General features: G+C 52.2%; 1 protein-coding gene across 1 annotated transcript; it reads right to left on the bottom strand.

Annotated features, from left to right (window-relative positions):
• Nucleotides 1-441: 441 nt before the first annotated feature.
• On the bottom strand, nucleotides 442-19,804 carry GLTP (glycolipid transfer protein). The gene is made up of 5 exons (XM_081123198.1): nucleotides 19,513-19,804; nucleotides 5,356-5,414; nucleotides 4,286-4,419; nucleotides 2,979-3,129; nucleotides 442-1,623 (listed from the first exon to the last, which is right to left on the bottom strand). Exons 1-5 carry the CDS (start codon nucleotides 19,613-19,615, stop codon nucleotides 1,441-1,443), a joined length of 630 nt encoding a protein of 209 aa, XP_080979324.1. The 5' UTR covers nucleotides 19,616-19,804; the 3' UTR covers nucleotides 442-1,440.
• Nucleotides 19,805-20,605: the final 801 nt, after the last annotated feature.

Here is a 20,605-nt window from a genome sequence, read left to right on the forward strand (position 1 = left end):
TCTTCTCTTTTTAATATGTTTTATTGATTTCAGAGAGAGGAAGGGAGAGGGAAAGAGAGAGAAACCTCAATGAAGTCAAATGAATATGCCCTCTACATTTAACCCTAGTATCACAAAAAGCTTCAGCCCATAATAACAATGGATCACAGGATTGGGGATGCAACAGGGATTGGTGGGGACTGAGGCAAAGTGGAGAATACATCCGCCCACTTACCCTGTCCAGACAGGGTGGCAGTCATCTCTCAGGTCGTGCCAGGCAGTCTGATTTTTCCAAAGAAGCTAGAAACCAAGACTTTCGTGTTAAATGTCCCCAATTTCGCAATGTGGCAACCACTTCTATTTTTTTAAAACCACGAACCCTAGGAGACAGGTCTTTGGCTGGTCCCCAGCGGTAACTGCTAATCCAGGAAGAGAGAGACAAGAACTAAAACGGCACACAGATGTGATTCCAAAATAGAGATTTATTTATTAAGAATTATTTAGCGTCTGCATAAAAATCACCAATTGTTCCTCATTGAGTTTTTAACACACATCAATTCTTTGGGGGGGGTCCTCTATTTACTCCAACACTTTCAAAAATACAGCTCTTGTTAGAGCCAGGAAAGACAGTTAAGGCAGCAAGGTGTGTCCTTGGGTCTCAGTATTTGGAGGGCTCAGTGTCCCCCCTGAGAGAATATACATGTAGGTAGTTTCTTAGGTTGGAAAGGCTGTCCCTGAAGAAAATAATTATGTAGAAGAATCATGCAAATTCACGTCAATTATTTGTACCTGATAGCTTTAAAATAAAATCTCCTTGGTCACGGTCATCAAAGGCTTGCTGGTTGTTTTCAACTATAAAAAATTATCTGGAAGAAGACAGTAGGAAAGAGCAGAGTCTATAATGACAGTGCTGAGAGGCTGGGCTGGGCTGGGCAACCACATGAGAACACTCACGGGGTTGCTTTAAAAAAACAAACAAGAAACAAACCCACAATAGGGGTTCTGCATAATTTCAAATCAAACTCCTCATGGTCCTTAAACTACCTGAAATATCACTGCACCAGATCCTCATTTTTAAAGTGAGGTGTATGACAGGGCTCCCCCAGAGTCATGCACTACAGGGGGTTGGGAGGGAGAAACCAAAAAACCCTAGGACTCGATGTATTAGCAACATTAATGGATTTTTACACACGGAAATGAAGGTATAGTCAGTTTGTGCTGCTGTGAAATTCAAGGGTGATTCAGAAGTAGGATGGTTATTTATTGCTCCATTATGACAGATCCCAAAAATGACTTCAGAAACCAGGGCCGTCCCCTGCAGACCTCAGCCAGGCTCCGGGCGGCTCTGGGGGAAGCAGGCCAAGGGCGGCCTGCCAGCTTGATTCACAGTGATTCTGGTTTGTTTCTGCGCGTGGCCGCACGGGGCGGCGGGCGGCCCGGTGTGCCCGCCGCTGGGTGCGCCTACACCTTGTAGTTGAGATCGGCGTTCATCTTGGTGTACATCTCATAGATGACATCGATGGTGGCCGTGTAGTTGACCAGGAAGAGGCGGACCTTCTCCAGGCACTCCTCCTCGGTCACGTTCTGGCCCTTGGAGAGCGCTTTCAGGAAATCGGACTTATAGGGTGCCGCGTACAGCGCTGCCTTGAGACGGCGAGAGGAGAGGTGGCGGTGTTAGAGGGGACCCACCCGCCAGGCCAGGCACGGTGGGGTTCTGGGAGGGGACTTCCCTGAGGTGCGGGTTGGGCAGGGGTCTGCACTATTTGAGGTGTTGGAAGGGAAAGGGAAAGGCAAAGGCAAAGGGAGATGTGTATTGTCATCTACCCCCATGAGGGACAGCAGGAAATACTCCAGCTTTGGGGACAGACAGGCCTGGGTTCAGATTTCAGCTTGTGCCGCAGACTAGCTGTGAGCCTTGAGCAAGTTACTTGGCCTCTCTGAGCCTCAGTTTCCTCATCTGTAAAATGGGGATGATCATGGCACCCATCTAATTGGGTGGCTGTTGCGGGGATTAAGAAGGTTGTGCAAAGTGCTCAGCATCGCGCCGGCACACAGTAGGTGCTCAGCACAGTGCCGGGCACACAGTAGGTGCTTGGCATGGATAAGCCTCTTTCCTCTGGGTTAGCCTGCTCTAAAGGTGAACTACTTCTTTGGAAAACCCACTTTCTGAGTTGGAGAGAGGACCGCTAATCTGTGACCTCTTTTGTCCTATAGGAGGCGACACTCGCCTAAATTTCAGGGCCTCCCTGACAACTGGAAAAGTCCAGAGAATCAGAAATTTACAGAATTTCAGAGCCAGAGGGAAAAGATGCAGCCAGGTAGAAAGGCTGCGAGTTTGATGGGGTGAGGAAATTACAAATAATAATATTGTAATTATGAGAAGGAATGGTAGTAGTTTCCATAATACTGAGTGTAAACCAAGCACTTGACACAGATGAACATGTTTCATTTTCGCAATGACCCTCTGAGGCAGGGCCTACTTTACACCCATCTGAAAGATGAGGACACTGAGGCCCGGGGTCATAGAATCTCAGCTCCCATCTTCTTCCTGTGACCTTGAGCAAGATACTTAGCCTCTCTGAGCATCAGTCTCTTCATCTGTGAAATGGGGGTAAGGATGGTTCCCACCTCATGGTGCACTGGTGAAGATTGTAAACCATGGGCGGCCCGCCCTAGGCCAGCCACACAGGACATGCCGTTATTACTGAGGTGGTGGTTGGGGGTCCTTGGGGACAGGGGGAGGCTCCCACTGGGATGGGCCCTGTCCCCAGCCCTGCCAGGGTGGGTGGCCCAAAGGTGTCCATATTTCCCACCTGGTGATTGGCTCTTCCTGCCCATGTGAGCCAACCCCCTCCCATAGACAGGGGAGCCCTTCCTGAGCCCAGGGGCGCAAACGCAGGCTTCAGGGGCCACAGCTAAGGAGTGGCAGAGCGGGGGATGGACCCCACAAGCTGGTGAGCCCCTGGGGCCTGGGGACAGAGCGGGCTCCCCGGGCTCACCTGGAAGATCTTCTGCACAATCCAGCCGTGGTACTTCTTGAGGGCCATCTCGTAGGCCTTGGTGGCATTGACGCGGATGTGGTTGGGGTGGTTCTCGTCTCGCTCGCCGTCGCAGATGCTCTGGAGGAAGACCTGGATGAAGCGGAGGCCTCTGCACCCCGGGAAGGAGACAGAAGGCTCTTTAGGACGCTGCCCACTCCTGCCTGTGGACAGCCAGCACCCCCTGCGCATGGCAGACCCCAGCTACTCTGAATTAAGCACCTACTGTGAGACGGGAAATGTGTACACACAAAAGGGGGTGGCTATTTACTCCCCAACTCTTTTACACCTGGCTTCCATGTACTGTGACCACTGGCTCAAAACAGCATCTCCCAGGCACCTTGTCTACATTAGGCCTGGGGAAGCCCCAGAACATACAACGCAAGGGTCTGGGTCTGGCTTGTCCGTTTCCTCGTGGAGCTGCAGACACACCAGGCCTCTCCTGCCCTCCCACCTCTGCAAGGCCTCCTCTACCTGGGACTCTCCTGCTCAGTCTTGGAGACTCTGATGGGGCAACCTCCTCCAGGAAGCCCTCCCTGACCTCACTCCTCCAGCTCTGATATCCTGCTGTCAGGATCCACCCACCAGCCTGACACCCTGCCCAGACCACGGTACCCCTAAGAGGGTCTGTGCCTCATTTATTATGGCATTCTAATCACCCCGCACCATGACAGCACACAGCAGGTGCTCATTAAGTGCCCCACTTGTTGGCATCCACCTGCACTGCCCTCCCCTCCCAGCAGCCTGACTCGGCCCACACGTGATGTGGCCCCGAACAATCTAACTGATCTGAACGCCACCATCTGCTTGGCTCCTCCTGAGAAACCCACAGATCCTGGGATGGATGGACCCGAGGGCATTCCTTATTCCAGGATCATGACTCTCTCCCTGACAAAGGTGAGTAACTGGGTGGAGCAATTCCTAAAACGGGACATGAGGATGTTAATTGCAGGCTGCCTACCCCAAAGTCCACATGGCCACACCCTCCAGGGAGCAGACTCTCCCTGCTCCATTTTACCAAAGTGCATGTTTAGGGGATAGAGGGAGTTAGCTTGTGGGGGGTGGAGGCAGACACAAGGAAGAGCACACACACACACACACCCCACCCCGGCTCCAGGACCCAGAGAGAGGCAACATTGGGACACCTGTGTGACCTTCCTTCCCCATCAGAACAGACTGGGCAGGGCGGTGGCAGGGACGGACGGCTCTCCTGGGCAGCGTGGACCCCAGGACTGACAGCCACACAGCCTGCCACCCAAGCTCATCACCTTTTCAGCCACATCAACGCCAGCGTGGCCCCCACTTTGGGCCACTCTGCTCCATACATTTCCTTCTCCGCCTCCAGGATGTTCTGCAGGGTCCGGAACTTGGCCGGGTCGGTGTCATACACGGCTTTGATTTTCTGAAATGGAGCACACGAGGTGTTCTCGTTGGAAAGGCTGTCCCCACAGACAAGCAGCCGGCACGCTGGGTGGAGGGCCCCCCTCGCCTTCCCACCAGTGCCAAGAATGGCGATAGGGCCCTGGCCCGTGTGGCTAGGTTGGTTGGAGCATCGCCTGTGCACTGAAGGGTGGCCGGTCCAATTCCTGGTCAGGGCACGTGCTCTGGTTGCAGGCTTGATCCCCAGTAGGGGGCGTGCAGGAGGCAGCGATCCGTGATGTTTCTCTCTCATCAATGTTTCTCTCTCTCCCTTTCCTTTCCTCTCTAAAAATCAATTTTAAAAAATCTTTGGCGGGGGGGGACCAACCACAGCAATAGAGCTGGTTGTAATAGTAACTCCCAGGACTTTCAAATTGGGTCTGAATCCCACCTCTGCCACGTCCTTGCTGTGTGACCTCAGGTGAGTCCTTCAGCCTCTCTGAGCTTCCTCAACAGAACCAGCCTCAAAGGCTGCTGGGATGTAGAAATGAGATAATGTAGTGCGGCCAAGCCCCAGGCAGGGCCCTAAGAGGACCCTCCCAGGCAGAGAGGCTCAGCAGCTGGGGGCGGCACCAGGAGCTGCCAGGGCTGAGGAAGGGAAGCGCTGGGCTAATGCACCATGGACTTCAGAGTTTAGTTATTTGGTGGAGTGGATACAAGAACCAGTAGGTTCCTTCTCAGGTCAACCCTCAGACTGTGGTCCCAGTCAGGCTATAACTAGATGCCACGACTGCTTAGGACCAAGAGCCTCAAGTCCCAATTCCGATGAGCTAGTGGCCAAGCCGTTTTCCATGTCTCCTTCCTATCCCTCAGTCCGGGGAGCTTGAGGCAGGGAGCAGGCTCTTCGTAACGGGGGCAGGTTTAGATTCCCGCTGCGGTAAGCAGGACCGGGGTTGCAGCTGCCGGGCCAAGTACGTACCGTGATGTTGCCACTTATGTCCGCCTTGATGGGTGTAAACACTGGGGACCCAAGGCAATCTGGGGAGAAAACGAGAAGAGAGATTCAGATTCCCAATAAGGACCCAGGAGGCCTGCGGACAGGAGGGGGTGTCACTTGACGTGTTGAGGGAAAGGCAGAGCTGTTTATAGGTGTTAAAAAGGTGAGACCAGTTTCTTACTGCAGGACTTCTCAGAGCCTTTAAAATGCAACTGGAATACCTGGGGGAGGGGCAAATCCTTTTGTCCACGGTACCTCTCCACACTAGAACAGCGCTATCCCAATGATGGAAACGTTTTATATCTGCAACGCAGGCCACACGGGGCCCTGAGCACTTGAAATGTGGTGAGATGGAGGCACTGAATTTGTAATTTTATTTAACTCTCATTCATTTGAATTTAAATAGCCACATGTGGCCAGTGGCTACGGTACTGTACAGCACAGCTGTGCAGTGTCTTGCAGAGCTAATGATCTGAACAGCCCATCTCGGCCAACGAGGCGGGTCACTGCTCATTAATCAGCTGGCCAGGAGGGAGAAGGTGGGAGAAGAGGGACCAGATGTGTTAGAGATGACCTCCCCATGCACCAGCTTATAGGGGAGAAACAAGCTGACGACCCCGAAACCGTGTAAAAGCCCAGGAGAACACACCAGCAAGGGCATCAGTCACTTAACAGAGCAGAAACTTGGCCTTGACACTCCGCTCTGCACGCTCTGGGCATGTGGGCTCAGGTGTGTTTCCCTTCACTCTGAGCCTCGACTTTCCCATCTGGCAAATGGGGCAACCGAACCAACCGATCACAGAGGTGCTCCGAGACACATATCCACTTCCAAGACACTTCCAAGACACATATTTTGGGGGGGTTTTTTGTTTGGTTTTAGGTTTTTAATCACCTGAGGATATTTTTTCCATTGCTTTTTCAGAGAGAGTGGAAGGGAAGGAGGGAGAGAGAAACATTGATGTGAGAGAGACACATCGATTGGTTGCCTCCCGCACAGGCCCCTACCGAAGCCAGGGGTCAAGCCTGCAACCCAGGTATGTGCCCTTGGCCAGAATCAAATCCAAGTCCCTTCAGTCCACAGACCGACACTCTAGCCACTGAGCCAAACTTGCCAGGGCTATATTTTGTTCTTAAATGAAGGCATCTTTCATTTCTTGACAGCTCATAAAACAATAGAGCATCTTAAAATAGATGACTCCTTTGAGTTAATGAGATGTAGGCCTGGAACTCTGGGCTCCACATGAAACGTGAGCAGCCTGTGGCCTGGCCCTGCTCCTTTCCCTCCTTTGTGACCCATTTGGCAGGCTGTCATGGGGACCAGAGACACCCCACAGGTCAGAGCTCCTTGCTAAGGGCTCAGCACAGAAGAACTGTCCAGAGCCCAGGGGACAAACATGCCAAGCAGGCCACAGCAGGTACCAAACCCACAGGAGGAAAATGCCAGAGCCCGCTTCCCCTTGCCCGCAGGCCAGGCAGGGGCCTTGGTGTGCACACCAACTGCATGGGAGTGGAGGACTGGGGGAGGGACATCTGCAGGCCGAATGCTATCCAAGGTGACCCAGCACACCTGGCCGGCCATCTGGAACATTCTAACCACAGCTATTAAAAGAGGTATATTGGAGAACAGCGTTAGATACTGTAAATGAAATACCCCATAACCGAATGGAAAGAAGGTGGGTCAGGAATCCAGACAGACTAAGCTTGACTCCTGGCCTGACCACTCCCCAGCTGAGCAAGTCTCCTCACCTGTGTGCCTCAGTTTCCTCACATGGCAAATGGGGCAGTCATCAGACTTATTTCATAGGCTTATTGTAGGAATTAAACATCGTGCATTGAATGTGCTTAGCAGAGTGCCCAGGGCGTGCACACTCAGTGAATGGACTTAGCAGAGTGCCCAGGGCATGCACACTCAGTGAATGGACTTAGCAGAGTGCCCAGGGCATGCACACTCAGTGAATGGACTTTGATCATGTTTGTGACTTCGTATTATAACTAGGGTCAGGTTCCATGGTATAGCAAATATCACCCAGGCATAACCAAGATGTGTGTAGAAACCCCCAAGTCCCCCAGCATTTCCACGGAGTGGGAACACACTCAGCCTGCGCCCCCTGACACTTCTATTCTCCTCCTTCCTGAGGCCCCTCATCGGGACCAGGGCTCCTGGTACAGAATCCTCAGGCTGAGCAGGGAGCCCTCTCCCCTCAGCAACTGGGCCTGTCTCCCAGGCCTGTGGGAGCAACTTTCCCTCCACGAGACCACGCTGGAGCCTCCCCTAGGATGGCCACGAGGAGCTGCCCTGAGGTGCTGGGCCGGGGCTACAGGTGGCCTGAGCCACCTAACCTCTGGCCTCCTAGACGGGCCTGCCAAGTGCTTTCATATTGTGATTACTCTCACCCTTGAATCTTGCCTGATGTGTCACTGACCCATCCTGCAGAGGCCAACCTTGGGAGGTCATGCAATTCGCCGGCCCTGGAATGTGTTCTCTCCCAGACACTTACTGCTGGCTCCCCCTAAGGACAGCACGTTCTAGAATTCAGTAAAAATGCCAGGCAGCCAAGATCTCCTCCCCCAGTGATTATTCCCCTCTTGACTGTGCAGCCATCAATTCCAACCCTCCCAGGGACCAGGCAGGTGTTGTGACGGACTGCATGGGGAATGGCCAAACCCTTCCAAAGGGATGGCTGCTCTTAGCTCCAGCCAGTGACGTTACATCCTTACCTTTCAAAAATGTACAATGTCCTTAGAGAAAAAGCGAATGGATGGAAGGCCATAGGGATGTATAGGTTCGGTAAGATGTTAATGGTAGAATCTAGGTGGCAGGTGTATGAATAGTCACTGTAAAATTCTTTCAACTTGGTTGTATATTGAAAATTTTCATATGAAATGTTGGGGGGAAAATAAGGATTTTTTTCCTGCTCATAAAAGTCATACTTCTTTCTTCCACTTTTTCTCCAAGTCCATTCGGTGTTACAGCGGTTGTAGTCACATGTGCTACTCTGTTTTCTGTCCACGTGGCCCATGAGCTTGAGCTGTGAGAGGACAGGGACCAGGTTGCCTCAGTGCCCCACTGTATCCCCAGTTTCTGGCCCAGAGCTGGGCCCCGTGGGCGCTTAGATGATATCTGTGGCATGAAGGAGTGAATAGATTGTGAAAAACATGAATCTAGAGGCATATCTCCTGCCAGGCAGTTTCTCTCTCCACTTCCTCACAGTTAAGACTGACCCGACGCACTGGTTCCAACCATCCGTACAAGCAAGGTGGCCGAAGCTATGGGAAGGGGCTGGCACCTCAGTTTCCCTGTCCGTGAACGAGAGCACTAGTAGGACTGACTCCCGGAGGGCTGCTGTGAGGGGAGAGACATCGTATGTGCAGCATGAGCGCTCACAGCTCTGGCCACAATTTTTACTGCTGATTTTCAATGAAGCCGTTTGATGGAGAAGACAAGATGCAGAAAAAAATGTGACTTGGCTTTCTTGGCTCTGAAGACAGCTCTTCTGCAGTTCTGAGCAGCCCTGCCCAGGTGATGGGAAGAAAGGCTTTTTGTTTTTCATTTTCCTGACAGTGTGCTATTCGGGTCACAAGGCCACCGTGGTCAGCAGAAGCTGGCCTGACAGCGCTGTTATTATTAGGTGTCGTGGCCATTATATAGGGACAGAAGGGGTAGGAATGTGGGGACTAAAGTGTAACTTCCAGAGCTGGGGGCGGAGCAGAAGCAGAGAGGGGGAGGTGGCGGGGGGTGGGGGGTGACACAGGAAGTCACCTCCATGCTGTCCCCAGAGGAAGCGCCAGCAGGAAAGGGACCTCTCTGGACACATAAATGTGCACGCTGACGTCAGTTTGGGAGCATCTGTAAACAGTCCGCTTGTGATTAGGGCGAAGCCACGTAGTGCTGTAAGTCAGCGAGTCCTGGGTTCGAATCTCTACTCTGATGTGACTTTGGACAGCAACTTAACTGCACTGGGCTCAGGTCTCTCGCTTTCCACAGCCCAAAGGCGCTGTGCAAACAGGAGGTGCCCCGGGTGCAGCTGGGCTGACGCCTGTTTCAACACGACCCGCCGCAGGTTCTGGTCTCCGGTTTTGTCTTTGGTGCTGTCCAAGGCCACCAGGCCTGGAAAAGCCAAGTGACCTGCCAGGGGTCACAGAGCAAAAGCCAAGGCTCTCTCGCCTTTCTTGCCAGAAGGTTTCTGTTTGTGTGAGTTCAACAAAAGCAAGGGGACTCTTGATGGGAAAACTGGAAGATGATTTTCATAGTTTAAGCTCAAGCTGGGCCCTGCTGCGGATGCAACTTGGAGCCTGACAGTCTCCAGCAGGTTACCCAGCCTTCCCTTTCCCACAGGACAGCAGCCCTGCCCCACCACTGCCCTTCTAGTTTTACCAGTTTTACAGTTTCCCCAAACTTGTTTTTTTATTGTGAGCAAAACAGGCTCTTTAAAATGCCACCCTGAACCTGCCAGGAGGGAGGGAGGGGGCTCGGCGTGGGTGGTACACTAGTTCCCCATCCTCCGTCCAGGAAAAAAGGAAGGTGTGTTGAAAACAAAGTAAAAACAGAAAACAAAAGAAAAACCAGATACGATCCTACCATCTTTCACAGAACCACCTCCAGCCAAGCGCTGTGATGTGCAGCGGGCTGGTTTAGAGCAGGAGGTTTTCCTAAGCACGTTTATTCCACCCAGAAGGCCTAAGAAAAAGATCAATAAGTCTGATTACAAAACCGGGTCTGATCACCAATCAAAGCCAAGCCACAAACTCAAGGGGGGAGGGGCGGATCTATGCAGCCAACACCACAGACTAAGACCCGCCCACTGCGAAGAGCTCTGACATCAGTAAGGAAACCACCTTGTAGAAAAAATGGGCAATTCACAGAAGAAATGAAGACACTTGATCTCGGTGCTGAAAGGAAAATAAGATTAAAACAGAAATAGTTTCCATCTACCAAATTTTATCAGTGCACCAGCCTTCTCAGGCACAACCTCTCTGGATGGAATTCGTCGGAATAGAACAAAAACGTCCCTGTTTTTGTACAGCAAGCCATTTGCGGTTTTCTAAACAGGGTCGTCACCGAAAATATGAATTACGATAAAGGTGTGACCCAGTGATGTCACAGGCCCCCCGTTCGCTAAATGGTTTCACATGGCGTGTCTTCAGGGTTTTGGTAAAGCTTTACATAATGTTTTTAAAGGTAATATCACCTTTATTTTTTTAAAATATGTTTTTATTGATTTCAGAGAGAGGAAGGGAGAGGGAGAGAGAGATATAGAAATATCCATGAGAGAGAAACATCGATCAGCTGCCTCCTGCACGCCCCCTACTGGGGATTGAGCCTGCAACCGGGGCCTGTGCTGTGACCAGGAATCGAACCCGTGACCTCTTGGTGCATGGGCCGTCGCTCAACCAACTGACCACCCTGGCCAGGCTACGTAATTTTTTAAAAACTCCTCCTTAGAAATGTACAATTGAAACCTATATGACCCTGTTAACCAATGTCACCCCAATAAATTTAATATAAATAAAATAAAATAAAATAAAATAAAATAATAAAATAAATAAAATAAAATAATAAAATAAAATAAAATAAATAAAATAAAATAATAAAATAAAATAAAATAAAATAAAATAAAAACTCTTGACAGTTAATGATCACCTTCTCCTGCTTGGATTCTGCTAGATACTTGGAGAACAAATAGCCGACTGTGTCAGCATCACCCGCAAAATAAAAGGAGGCAGGCACCAAGCAAGCATTTTGCGCATGCCTCTGTGACACTTCTGGCCGGACAAGGGACACCTAGTATTTCCTGCCCGGGTCTCTGCCACAGCAGACGGGCGAGATGGCGGAGAGAGCAGAATTCCCCCTCATTCGGGCGCCACACGCCACACGGAATCACTCGCTTCCTCTTTTTCTGGCTTCGCCGCAGCTGGCGAGCCCCGGCCCCGCGCCCCACCCAGACCACGGCACAGGCGGGTCAATTCCACGGGAGCTGCCCCTCCACGCCGCCCCTCGGAAGGGCTGCTCCCGACACTGGCCAACTACCCAGGTGACTCGCCACCCACCCTCTCGTTTCATCTCCGGAACAGTTTTCATTCCAGAGCACAAAGCATTGTGTTTCTGAGATGCTCGGCTCCACTTTCAGCCCGTGAGGCTCAGAATGGGAACGCCTGCCCCACCCCACAAACACTCAGCCCCAAAAGAAGACGGGGGATGCCTGCGTCGCCGTGCCAGGGGTCTGGTTCGGGGAGGTTCTAGCTCAAATTCAGTTTTGTTTTGTTTTTCAATAGCTGGCTAATAAGGTTCCATTGGTAGACACATGGGCGCAGGTTATCTTTACGGGCCTGGGTTACAGGGATCATAATGGGAGGCACTCAAATTACAGCTGATGGAGATGAATCATTTATTATCTGCGCGTATGCAGGGGTGCAGGGGTGCTGGGGTGCTGGGGGTGCGCATGTGCGCGTGGGCACGTGCACAGGGCATGGCCCAGTTTGCGACGGGGCCTGTTTTGAAGGATAAGAGCCTGGAGGACACCCACCACCTTCCTAACACGAATTCCTCCTCGAACTTCTACTATCTAAAGAGCAAAGAACCATCCAAAATGTTGCTTTTAAAAATCGTCCCCCAGGACATGCCAACTCTGTCCACAATCCCCACTTTTGGCAAAAACCAGCCTTGACCTGGGAATGCGGTGGGAAAATGACATCTCTTACTTGTTGTGGCCTGGGAGAAATTAACCTCTCTGAGCCCCAACGTCCTCATGTGTAAAAAGAGGCTAAAAATGGACCCCACCCCAGAGGGTTGTGAGGCTTAAGTGAGAATCTATAAATAAGAGGCTGAGCAGTTGCTGGCACCTAGTGAATGCTCAATAAAAAAGGGGGTGTTCTTTATGCTTAGTAGTAGTAGTATTACAAATTTTATCATCATTTCCATCTTTCTCAACAGGCAAAGCTATTCTTCAGAGAGGAAATCTAGCAAAATCAAAGGGAAAACTTCAGAAGGGAGGAGAGAGAGGTAGGAAGAGAATGGTATTAACTGATTGGCTGGTATGAATAGAATTAGCAGGAATGATCCAGTCTCAAAATGATGACTTCAGACGTATTCCAGACCATTAAAAAAGAGATCTCAAAAGGGAGTGAAACAAGGAAGTTGGGGGAACATCAAGGCAGAAAATAAATCATTTCTCAACACGGGGAAGCATGAGTTGGCTGCCTAACCGCAGAGGCAGAAAGCAGGTTTTTTATAGGACTCTGGAGAGGACCGATCCGCTGTAATGACTTTTAAAAGCTCTGATACAGTTTACACTATAATTAAAAGTTTTAAAAAGGCCCTATACAAGTAACACTGGAAGAATGTAACAAAGGAGTTAACATCCACCCAAGCCATTTTAAAACTGAAACAATGAAACCCTCGATTGCAGCCCAACATTTCCATTCTAATATGCTCAATGAAATCAGCTTATGTCGTGCCAGATGCACCAAAGGGGCTTTTCTGCCTTGGAAGGTGACTTCCAACATCTCCCTGGTTGCAGGGCCAGCCTGCTTCCAAGCCCGTGGGCCACTTTCTAGCTGCGTGACCTGGTCAAATCCCTTCACCACTCTGAACCTCAGTTTCTTCGTCTATAGAATGGTGCCAATTCCTTCTAATTCATAAGGTCGTTATATGGATTGGAAATGAGATATCAGCTGGTTCATGTCTGACATATGGAACCACTCTAAACAGAGATTATACAAGTTATGACAGGGGTCACGCATTATGTTTTACAAAGCCCTTTGTCACGCATTCTTCCCATTCCCTTTCAGTTCGACACTGGCTGGGCATCTATGCCCTCTCTGCCAGGCACACTGCTGCACCCTAAGGGGGCCTGACTTCTGCCTCTAAGGGATTCACATGGGGGGCACTTCCTCCAAGCAGCTCTGTGATATCGGTCTGTACTCTTGCACTGGCCTTTGGATATTATAAATAGGGTGCTGGATGGAGCAGGCCTCAGACTTCAGCAGCCAGGCAGCTCAGCTGGAAGTTGGTCACTAAGGCCCAGAGGCAACTTCTTGGAAGATCCTTCTTTCCCAAGAGCTATGTGGCATGGAGGGACAGTTTCTAAAGGCCTGGGGCCATCTGTCCTGCCTGTGCAAAAATGGAGTGATTGTGGGCACTGAGCACCACAATCATTTGGCAGATCACCTCCATCAGCCCTCCTGGGAGGCCCTGTTTTACAGAAGGCTCAGGGAAGGGCAGAACTTGCACGCAGACACACAGCTTTGGCACCACAGAACCAGGACTCCAGCTCAGCCTGGCTCAGCTTCATGCCAACACCCATGCTTTTTTCTGTTCCTATGGTGTTCCGAGCATGGACTGCCACGGACAGCAGACCCAGGTTCAAAGTGACTTCTCCCCACTGAGACCTCAAAACAGCCCACTCATGGGCTGTTACACATGCAGACAGACAGGCCAGCACAACAGGACCTGGAGCAGCTCTCTCATCAGCTGTCACTCAGATCTTGCTCAGGCCACGTGAGATCATGAGCGTGAAGCACCAAGGAGGCATCAGGCACACAGTAGGTGCTCCTAAAAGCTAATGAGTCCTCACTACTTGCAAATGCACCTCCAACTGACGAAAGGAGTCTGCAGGCAGTTTCAAAATTGCAGAATCCAGTGCAGAAAGTGCATATTTAGCTTCTTTGCCCCACAGGACACTGTTTCCTCCTCCTAGAAGTATCCCTCCCAGGCACATAGTCTATCTCCTGCTCCTACAGACTCCAGCTCTCAACAAACACCCAACCAAAATGATACCTAATGCCCGGTATGGCTCAGTGGTTGAGTATTGACCTAGGATCCAGGAGATCGCAGTTAGATTCCTGGTCAGGGCACATGCCCAGGTTGTGGGCTCGATCCCCAGCGGGGGGTATGCAGGAGGCAGCCGATCAATGACTCTCTCATCATTGATGTTTCTACCTCTGTCTCTCTCTCTCCCTTCCTCTTTCTGAAATAATTAAAAATATTTTTTTAAAAAAGAAAGATACCTGACCTGCTATAGGGAGAGGGCTAATACAGTTTCTGGTTTCTCTTTCTTAAGATATTCTATACAAAATCAAAATAAACATACATTTGTATAAACTGAAAAACAAAAATATTGCAAAGATGTAATTGGTGGTCCCTGTGTCCTGGAAGGTGCTTGTTGAAACAGGGAAGACAATTATCTTAAGCAAGCAGAACTTCTTACTCACAAACCAGGGGATGCTGCTGGGGCTGGTTCCCAGGTAGTTAATGCAATGTCCCAATTAAATGAAAAACTGACCTGTTTGGGGCCTACCCACTCACTGATGACTTCCACACCCCACTTACTCAAATTTGCATTCCAATAAGCAGGAGTTATGGGCCCAGCTTGGCAGGCCAGTTATGAAGCACACGCCCCAGAGGAAACCTGCATATCTGGTCTCTTCTCTCAGCATGTTGGACAAGTCACCATGGTGCCAGCACAAGTCTGCAGTCACCAAGCAGGCTGGCTCCACTAGGGGTCTCCTCCTCTGCCAGACCGGGCAGGGCAGCAGGCAGGCTCAAGGGCAAAAGCACTCATAAGGAGGCCAGAGGCCTGAGGTGTGTGTAGTCTGGCTCTTCACTCACTGGCTATGTGACCCTGGGCAAGTCACCTAACCTCTCTGGCCTCTGTTTCTTGGTTGTAAAACAAGAAGATGATTCTGTGCTTCTGGGATGCCATTGGTCCCCCAAAACAGAACAAGCACTGAACCAAAGTGATGGAAAACCACTCTTTGGGGGGTTTATTCTATAATTGAGTGCCAGAAATCTGTACGGCCCAATTCAATGGACATCCGTTTAATTAAGCTAAGAAGGACACCGAGGCTGTATCTAGACCTGAAGGGGCCCGCAGTATCATGATTGATTAATAATGTCTGCCATGGGTACAGGATATGAATTATGTATTGTAATTTGGTGACATACTGTAATTTAGAAAGAAAGAAAGAGAAATGCAAATCAGTTTTAGAAAGAACTCAGAAAAAAATAGGAATGGAACCAAAAGCATTCATTCGGCAAACCAGGTGCTAAAATAACTCCAAGTCTAGAATGGGATAGGCTCCCTGAGAGTCTAAGGGAGACAGGAAAGACTTTCTGGGTGAGGTGACCCCTAAGCTGATTCCTTAAGCGTGAGGGGAGCCCAAGCAAGCCAAAGAAAGGTGGGGGGCTGGAGAGACGTGGTGAGCCAGGCAGAGAGACTGACACGGGGAAAGCTCCAGAGGCAAATGATGGCCTGGTACCATTTGCGGGGCTTCGGAAAGGCCGCAACACAGATTTTAAGCTGGGGTAATAGGAAGCCACTGAGGCTTCTAGGCAGGGAGTGAGAAGACGAAATGACATCTAAGTCTCTCCCTCCCTCTCTCCCCCTCCCTCTGCCCTCCAATTGGCAATGCTCTGGAACAGCTGGAAAATTGACCTAAAAGGTGAGAGGAGGCCTCACAGAAGTCAGCCGCAAGCTGATCAGTCAGAGGTGAGATCCGATTACGGGGTCAAGGTGGAGAGAGAAGATGAATAAAGGGCTGGCCTCTAAGTGGCCACAGTGAAGCCTGCACAACGCGAGCGATACAGGCTGGCGACAGGGAGGAAGCGCTAGCCCAAGATGTGGGTGCTCTAAGTCACACCTGACCTGGGCCCAAAGAATCAGCACCCATCCGGCCCAACCCACTCCATCACAAACCGCACCCGACGGAGTTTTAGGAAATGTGGCTGTTCCAACGATTTTACTTCTAAAAATTAGAAATAACAAAAGAAGCATGTCAAGAAATAAATACAAGGATGTTCATTACAGTGTTGTTTACTAGAACAAATGAATTATGGCCACATTCAAAGAATGGAATTCTCAGCAGCTATGAAAAAAGGTGGTTGACACGGAAAGATGGTCACGTTACATTGTTAAGTGGAAAAAGCAGCTTATACAGTCTCCCTTGAAGACTGATCAAAATGAGTCTGAAAAGAAAACCACTCTGAAATGTCAGCAGAGATTTTCTCTTTAAAAAAGCCCTGCCTCAAAAGGCTGTGAGAGGATTAGATGAACTGCTCCACCTAATACTTAGCACATAGTAAGTGTTCAATAAATGACAAGGAGATTTCCATTTCTCATTTTTCTTGCTCAATTTTCCTTCGAAAAACAGATCTTCCTTGCAAAATTAAACACTTTTTAAAAACACAGCTTTCAGCCCATTGCCATATTTATATCAAGAGCAGTGGTTCTCACTCAGGGGTGATTTTTGTCCCCTTACAGATGTTTTTTTGTTTGTCACAACCCGGGGAGAAGAGGTACTACTGGCATCTAGCATACGGAGGCCAGGGATGCTGCTAAACATCTTACAAAGCACAGGTCAGCCCCCATCACAAAGAATGATCCAGCCCCAAATGCGGGCAGTGCCACAGTATGGAAACGCTGACAGCGAGGGGGCTGTCACTTCAATGCCTTCAGGCTTCTTGCATCCATTATCCCAGACCTCCTCCATTCAGGAGACACGCTCACCACCCAGGTCATCCAGGTGACCAGATACGCCCAAGATCCAGACAAAGCCCCTGTGTTAGAGCGAACAGCAGATCTCACTCGGCCCTGAGTCCCAGAGAAAAGCCACTGCTGGGAGCATCCTCTTAAAACTTAAACCCTCAGCAGAAACTCTCCCCCGAGAAGAACATAATGGTTCCGAATGGATTATCACTTTTTTTTTTTTTTTAGAATCCTAAGAATTATCCTCTGTGGGCCAACCCACTGAGGTTTCTGTATAAATGGCGCTTCTGTCAACAGATGTGATGGCCCACAGCACGTGACTCGCAGCAAAGACAAGGGTCCTTTGAGATCAGGGAAAGGGAGGAGGGGATGCTCTTCGGCCCTGGCACCAGAGCACTGCTGGCTCCAGCTGCCACCATCCCTTTCCTCTAAAACCAGCCAGATAATTGCATTCAGTGAAGATACCTTCAAGTGCAGAACTGATGGGCAACCTTGCAGAAGATACGGAAGAAAAAGGCCACAGAGCTTAACTCAAGGTTTCTCCACCTTGGCACTGCTCACATGTGGGGCTGGATCAATTCTTTGTGGTGGGGGCCGACCTGTGCACTGTAGGATGTTTTGCACCATCCCTGGCCTCTACCCACTAGATGCCAGTAGCATCTCGTTGCACCCTTACGCCCTGCCCTCAGTGGAGACCCACTAGCTTAAACAGATTCTGAATTCTTGTCCAGGGCAAGCTGGCTGTCCTGCAAATATTCATAGAACCAAAGAGCGGGGGAGACTGTCCCAAAAATGAACAACTCCTTAACGTTAAAGCCAGTTAGCTCCCAAGACCCTGCCTGGAGATGCAGTGTTAGCTCAACACTGGGATACCGACAATAAGAATGTTTTGTACATTTAGCAAAAGCAAGTACCAACTGAGCACCTACTATGTGCCAGGCACTGTTCTGGTACTGGGGACGTAGCAGTGGACAAAAATGACCAAGATCCTGCTCTCAGGTTGCTTACGCAGGTCTGACAATCATATGAACCAGGCAATTGCACTCGTTCAAACATTGATTAACCATCTACTATATGAAGGAACCAAAACTGGACCCAGGGACTTAAATATCATTAACACCCCCCCCCACCACCCACCCCAGCTAAGAGTTACTTGGCACGAAGGCCACACACCTTCACATACACCACTTCACTTACTCCTTGCAGCTGGCCCTGGAGGTCAGCATCCCCATTTCACAGATGGGGACACTGAGGCCCAAGAGGTGGAAGATAACGGCTCCAGGTAACCACAACCGCCCCAGAGGTCACAGCACTGCAGGAAGTACTGCCCACAATGAGCCCTGATCCCCCACTAGGGATGAAGTGAGTGACCGCCCTGGGAGCCAAATCTCTTCAGTCTCAGTCAGTGGTTAAGGCTCTGTCGGCTGATAGGTTTCAGCTGGACCCTGCCCTGGGCACTGGTATCTTCCTACCAGGCCACCAAGCGAACTCAGAGGTCAGGGCACAGGGCAAGGAGAAGAAAGCAGAGGCTCAGGTTGCACCCTTTACCCAGGACCAGGAAGGGCCAAGGGCAGGGCCGACGGCACTGTCTTCTGTTTCCCACTTTCCATCCTGGGCATGGGCTGGGGGGGGGGGGGGGTTGGGACTCACTGAGGGACCGCCTTCCCGGCGCTCCAAGGCCTTTCTGGATATGACACATGGGGGAGGGGCCGTCTTTTACAACCCTGGAGAGCACCCTGTGTCTGACATCACCCCACAAAGCAGCCCCCACCCCCCAGTCCTGACCTCTGTTCTAAATGGACGGAAAACTTTAGGTGGTTTCCCCATGGAAAGGGGCCCTAGAGTTTTGTGACTCGTTTTCAAAATCCCCCTCCTGACCCTGCCAGGCTGCCTGCCCTTGGACAGAGTGTGTGTGTGTGAGTGTGTGTGAGAGTGTCAGTGTGTGTGTGTGAGAGTGTCAGTGTGTGTGTGTGTGCGTGTCAGTGTGTGAGTGTGTCCGTGTGTGTGAGTGTGCGTGTCAGTGTGTGTCAGTGTGTGTGTGAGCGTGTGTGAGTGTGCGTGAGCGTGAGTGTGCATGTGAGTGTGTGTGTGCGTGAGTGTGTGTGAGTGTGCCGGGGTGTCTCTGGCCTGGAGCGGGCCGTCCTGCGAGTTCACAGGTCCCAGGCGGGAGGCCGGGAGGGTTTAAGGAAAGGGGGGCCCACGAACCGGGAGAACTGGTGGAAAGGGAGGTGAGAGCCATTCGACAAGGGGGGGCGCACCCCGCGAGGGATAAAGGATTTGAGGGAGAAGCGGCCGGATGCTTTCCGGGAAAATCGGGGGTTTGGAAGAGTAAGGGGTGTCTGGGGGAAATGAACAACCGGGGAGCCCAGGGGAGCGGAGGGCTGGGGGTCCCCTGATGGCTACGGTGGGATGGGAGGTGTCGGGGGGGGGGGGGGGTGGAGTTGCCCGGAGGGGAGACCGGAGAGTCTGGGGAGAGATGGAGGATTTGGGAGCGGTCGGAACGCGGCGCGTGTGGGGCGCGTGGAGAAGAAAAGGGGTCTCGGGCGCCTGGGGAAGCCGGGTTTGGGGGCGTCTGCGGCCGAGGCGGCGTGGGATGCTCGGGAGGAGGAGGGTTCGCGCGCGGCGGGGCAGGGCCGCCCCCCGGGCCCCGGCTCACCAAAGAAGGGCGGCAGGTGGGACACCGCCTCCAGGAAGGGCCCCGTCTCGATCTGCTTGTCCGCGGGCAGCGGCTTCAGCAGGTGCTCGGCCAGCAGCGCCATTTCGGGGTCGAGGCCGGCGGTGATGCCCCAGCCGGCGCCGCGGGCGTCCACGCCGCCGCCCCCCCGGCCGCCGCTGTCCGCGCCGGGGCGGTCACTGCCGCCAGCGCCGGGGCCGTCACTGCCGCCAGCGCCGGGGCCGTCACTGCCGCCCGCCGCCGACTCCCGGGACGCCAGCGTCGCCACTTCCGCCCGCGCCGCGCCCGCGTAGCCGAGCGAGCGCTCAGCGCCGCCCGCCGGCCGGGCATCTAAGGGGCCCGCCGCGCCGCCCCGCCCCCGCCCGCCCGCGCCCAATCCGCGCCCGCCTCTGCGGATCTCTGCGCCTCCATTGGTCGGGGGGCGGGACCGGTCAGCCTCCGCCGAGGAAGCGCGCGAACTGGCGGTCCCAAGTCCGCCCAGGTGCGCCGCTCCCAGGGGGGCCGCTCCCAGGTGCGCCGCTCCCAGGGGGGCCGCTCCCAGGTGCGTTTCCTGCCGCCCCCGGCGCGGTCTCCCCAACTCCAACCCGGGCTGGCCGGCTTGGGCTGGGTCCTAGAGCTCGATGGGGGCGCGGCGCTGCCCAGGTCATAGCTCACCACCCACACGCCAGCCCAGGTCACAGCCCAACCCAGCCAGAGCCCCTCCGGGCGCCTGTTCCCCGCAACAGCCTGTCCTCGCTCCAGCAGCTGCGAGTGACCTGCTGGACGCTTTATCGGGTCGCGCGGTTCTTTTTAGCTACAACCAGCGGGGAAACGATTCTTCTCCGTCAAGGATCCGCTCAGGGCTCAAGTCACAGGCCACCTCAGGACTCACTAGGACTCCCGTTTCCTGAAATCTTGGGTCCAGTCTGACCTCAACAGCCCAGTTAACGATCCAACCACCTGACTGGGCACATGTTCCCCAAACCTAAGCTCACCCCAACCTCCCAGGATAGGTGCAGCGCAATTCATCTCAGCCGCAACCCACCTAGACGCTTGGGTCCTAAAGCCCAATGCCCACCTTCTCCAAAACCCCAGC

This window comes from Miniopterus schreibersii (assembly GCF_964146895.1).
Source record: "Miniopterus schreibersii genome assembly, chromosome: 20".
NCBI lineage: Eukaryota > Metazoa > Chordata > Mammalia > Chiroptera > Miniopteridae > Miniopterus > Miniopterus schreibersii.

Excerpts from the sequence above, each read along its gene's own strand:
- GLTP (XM_081123198.1), bottom strand. The coding sequence starts at position 19,615 with ATGGCGCTGCTGGCCGAGCACCTGCTGAAGCCGCTGCCCGCGGACAAG. Across the intron at positions 5,415-19,512 it reads CCACCTGCCGCCCTTCTTTG|ATTGCCTTGGGTCCCCAGTG; the intron begins GTGAGCCGGGGC and ends TTTTCTCCCCAG. Across the intron at positions 3,130-4,285 it reads GCGTTGATGTGGCTGAAAAG|AGGCCTCCGCTTCATCCAGG; the intron begins GTGATGAGCTTG and ends CCCGGGGTGCAG.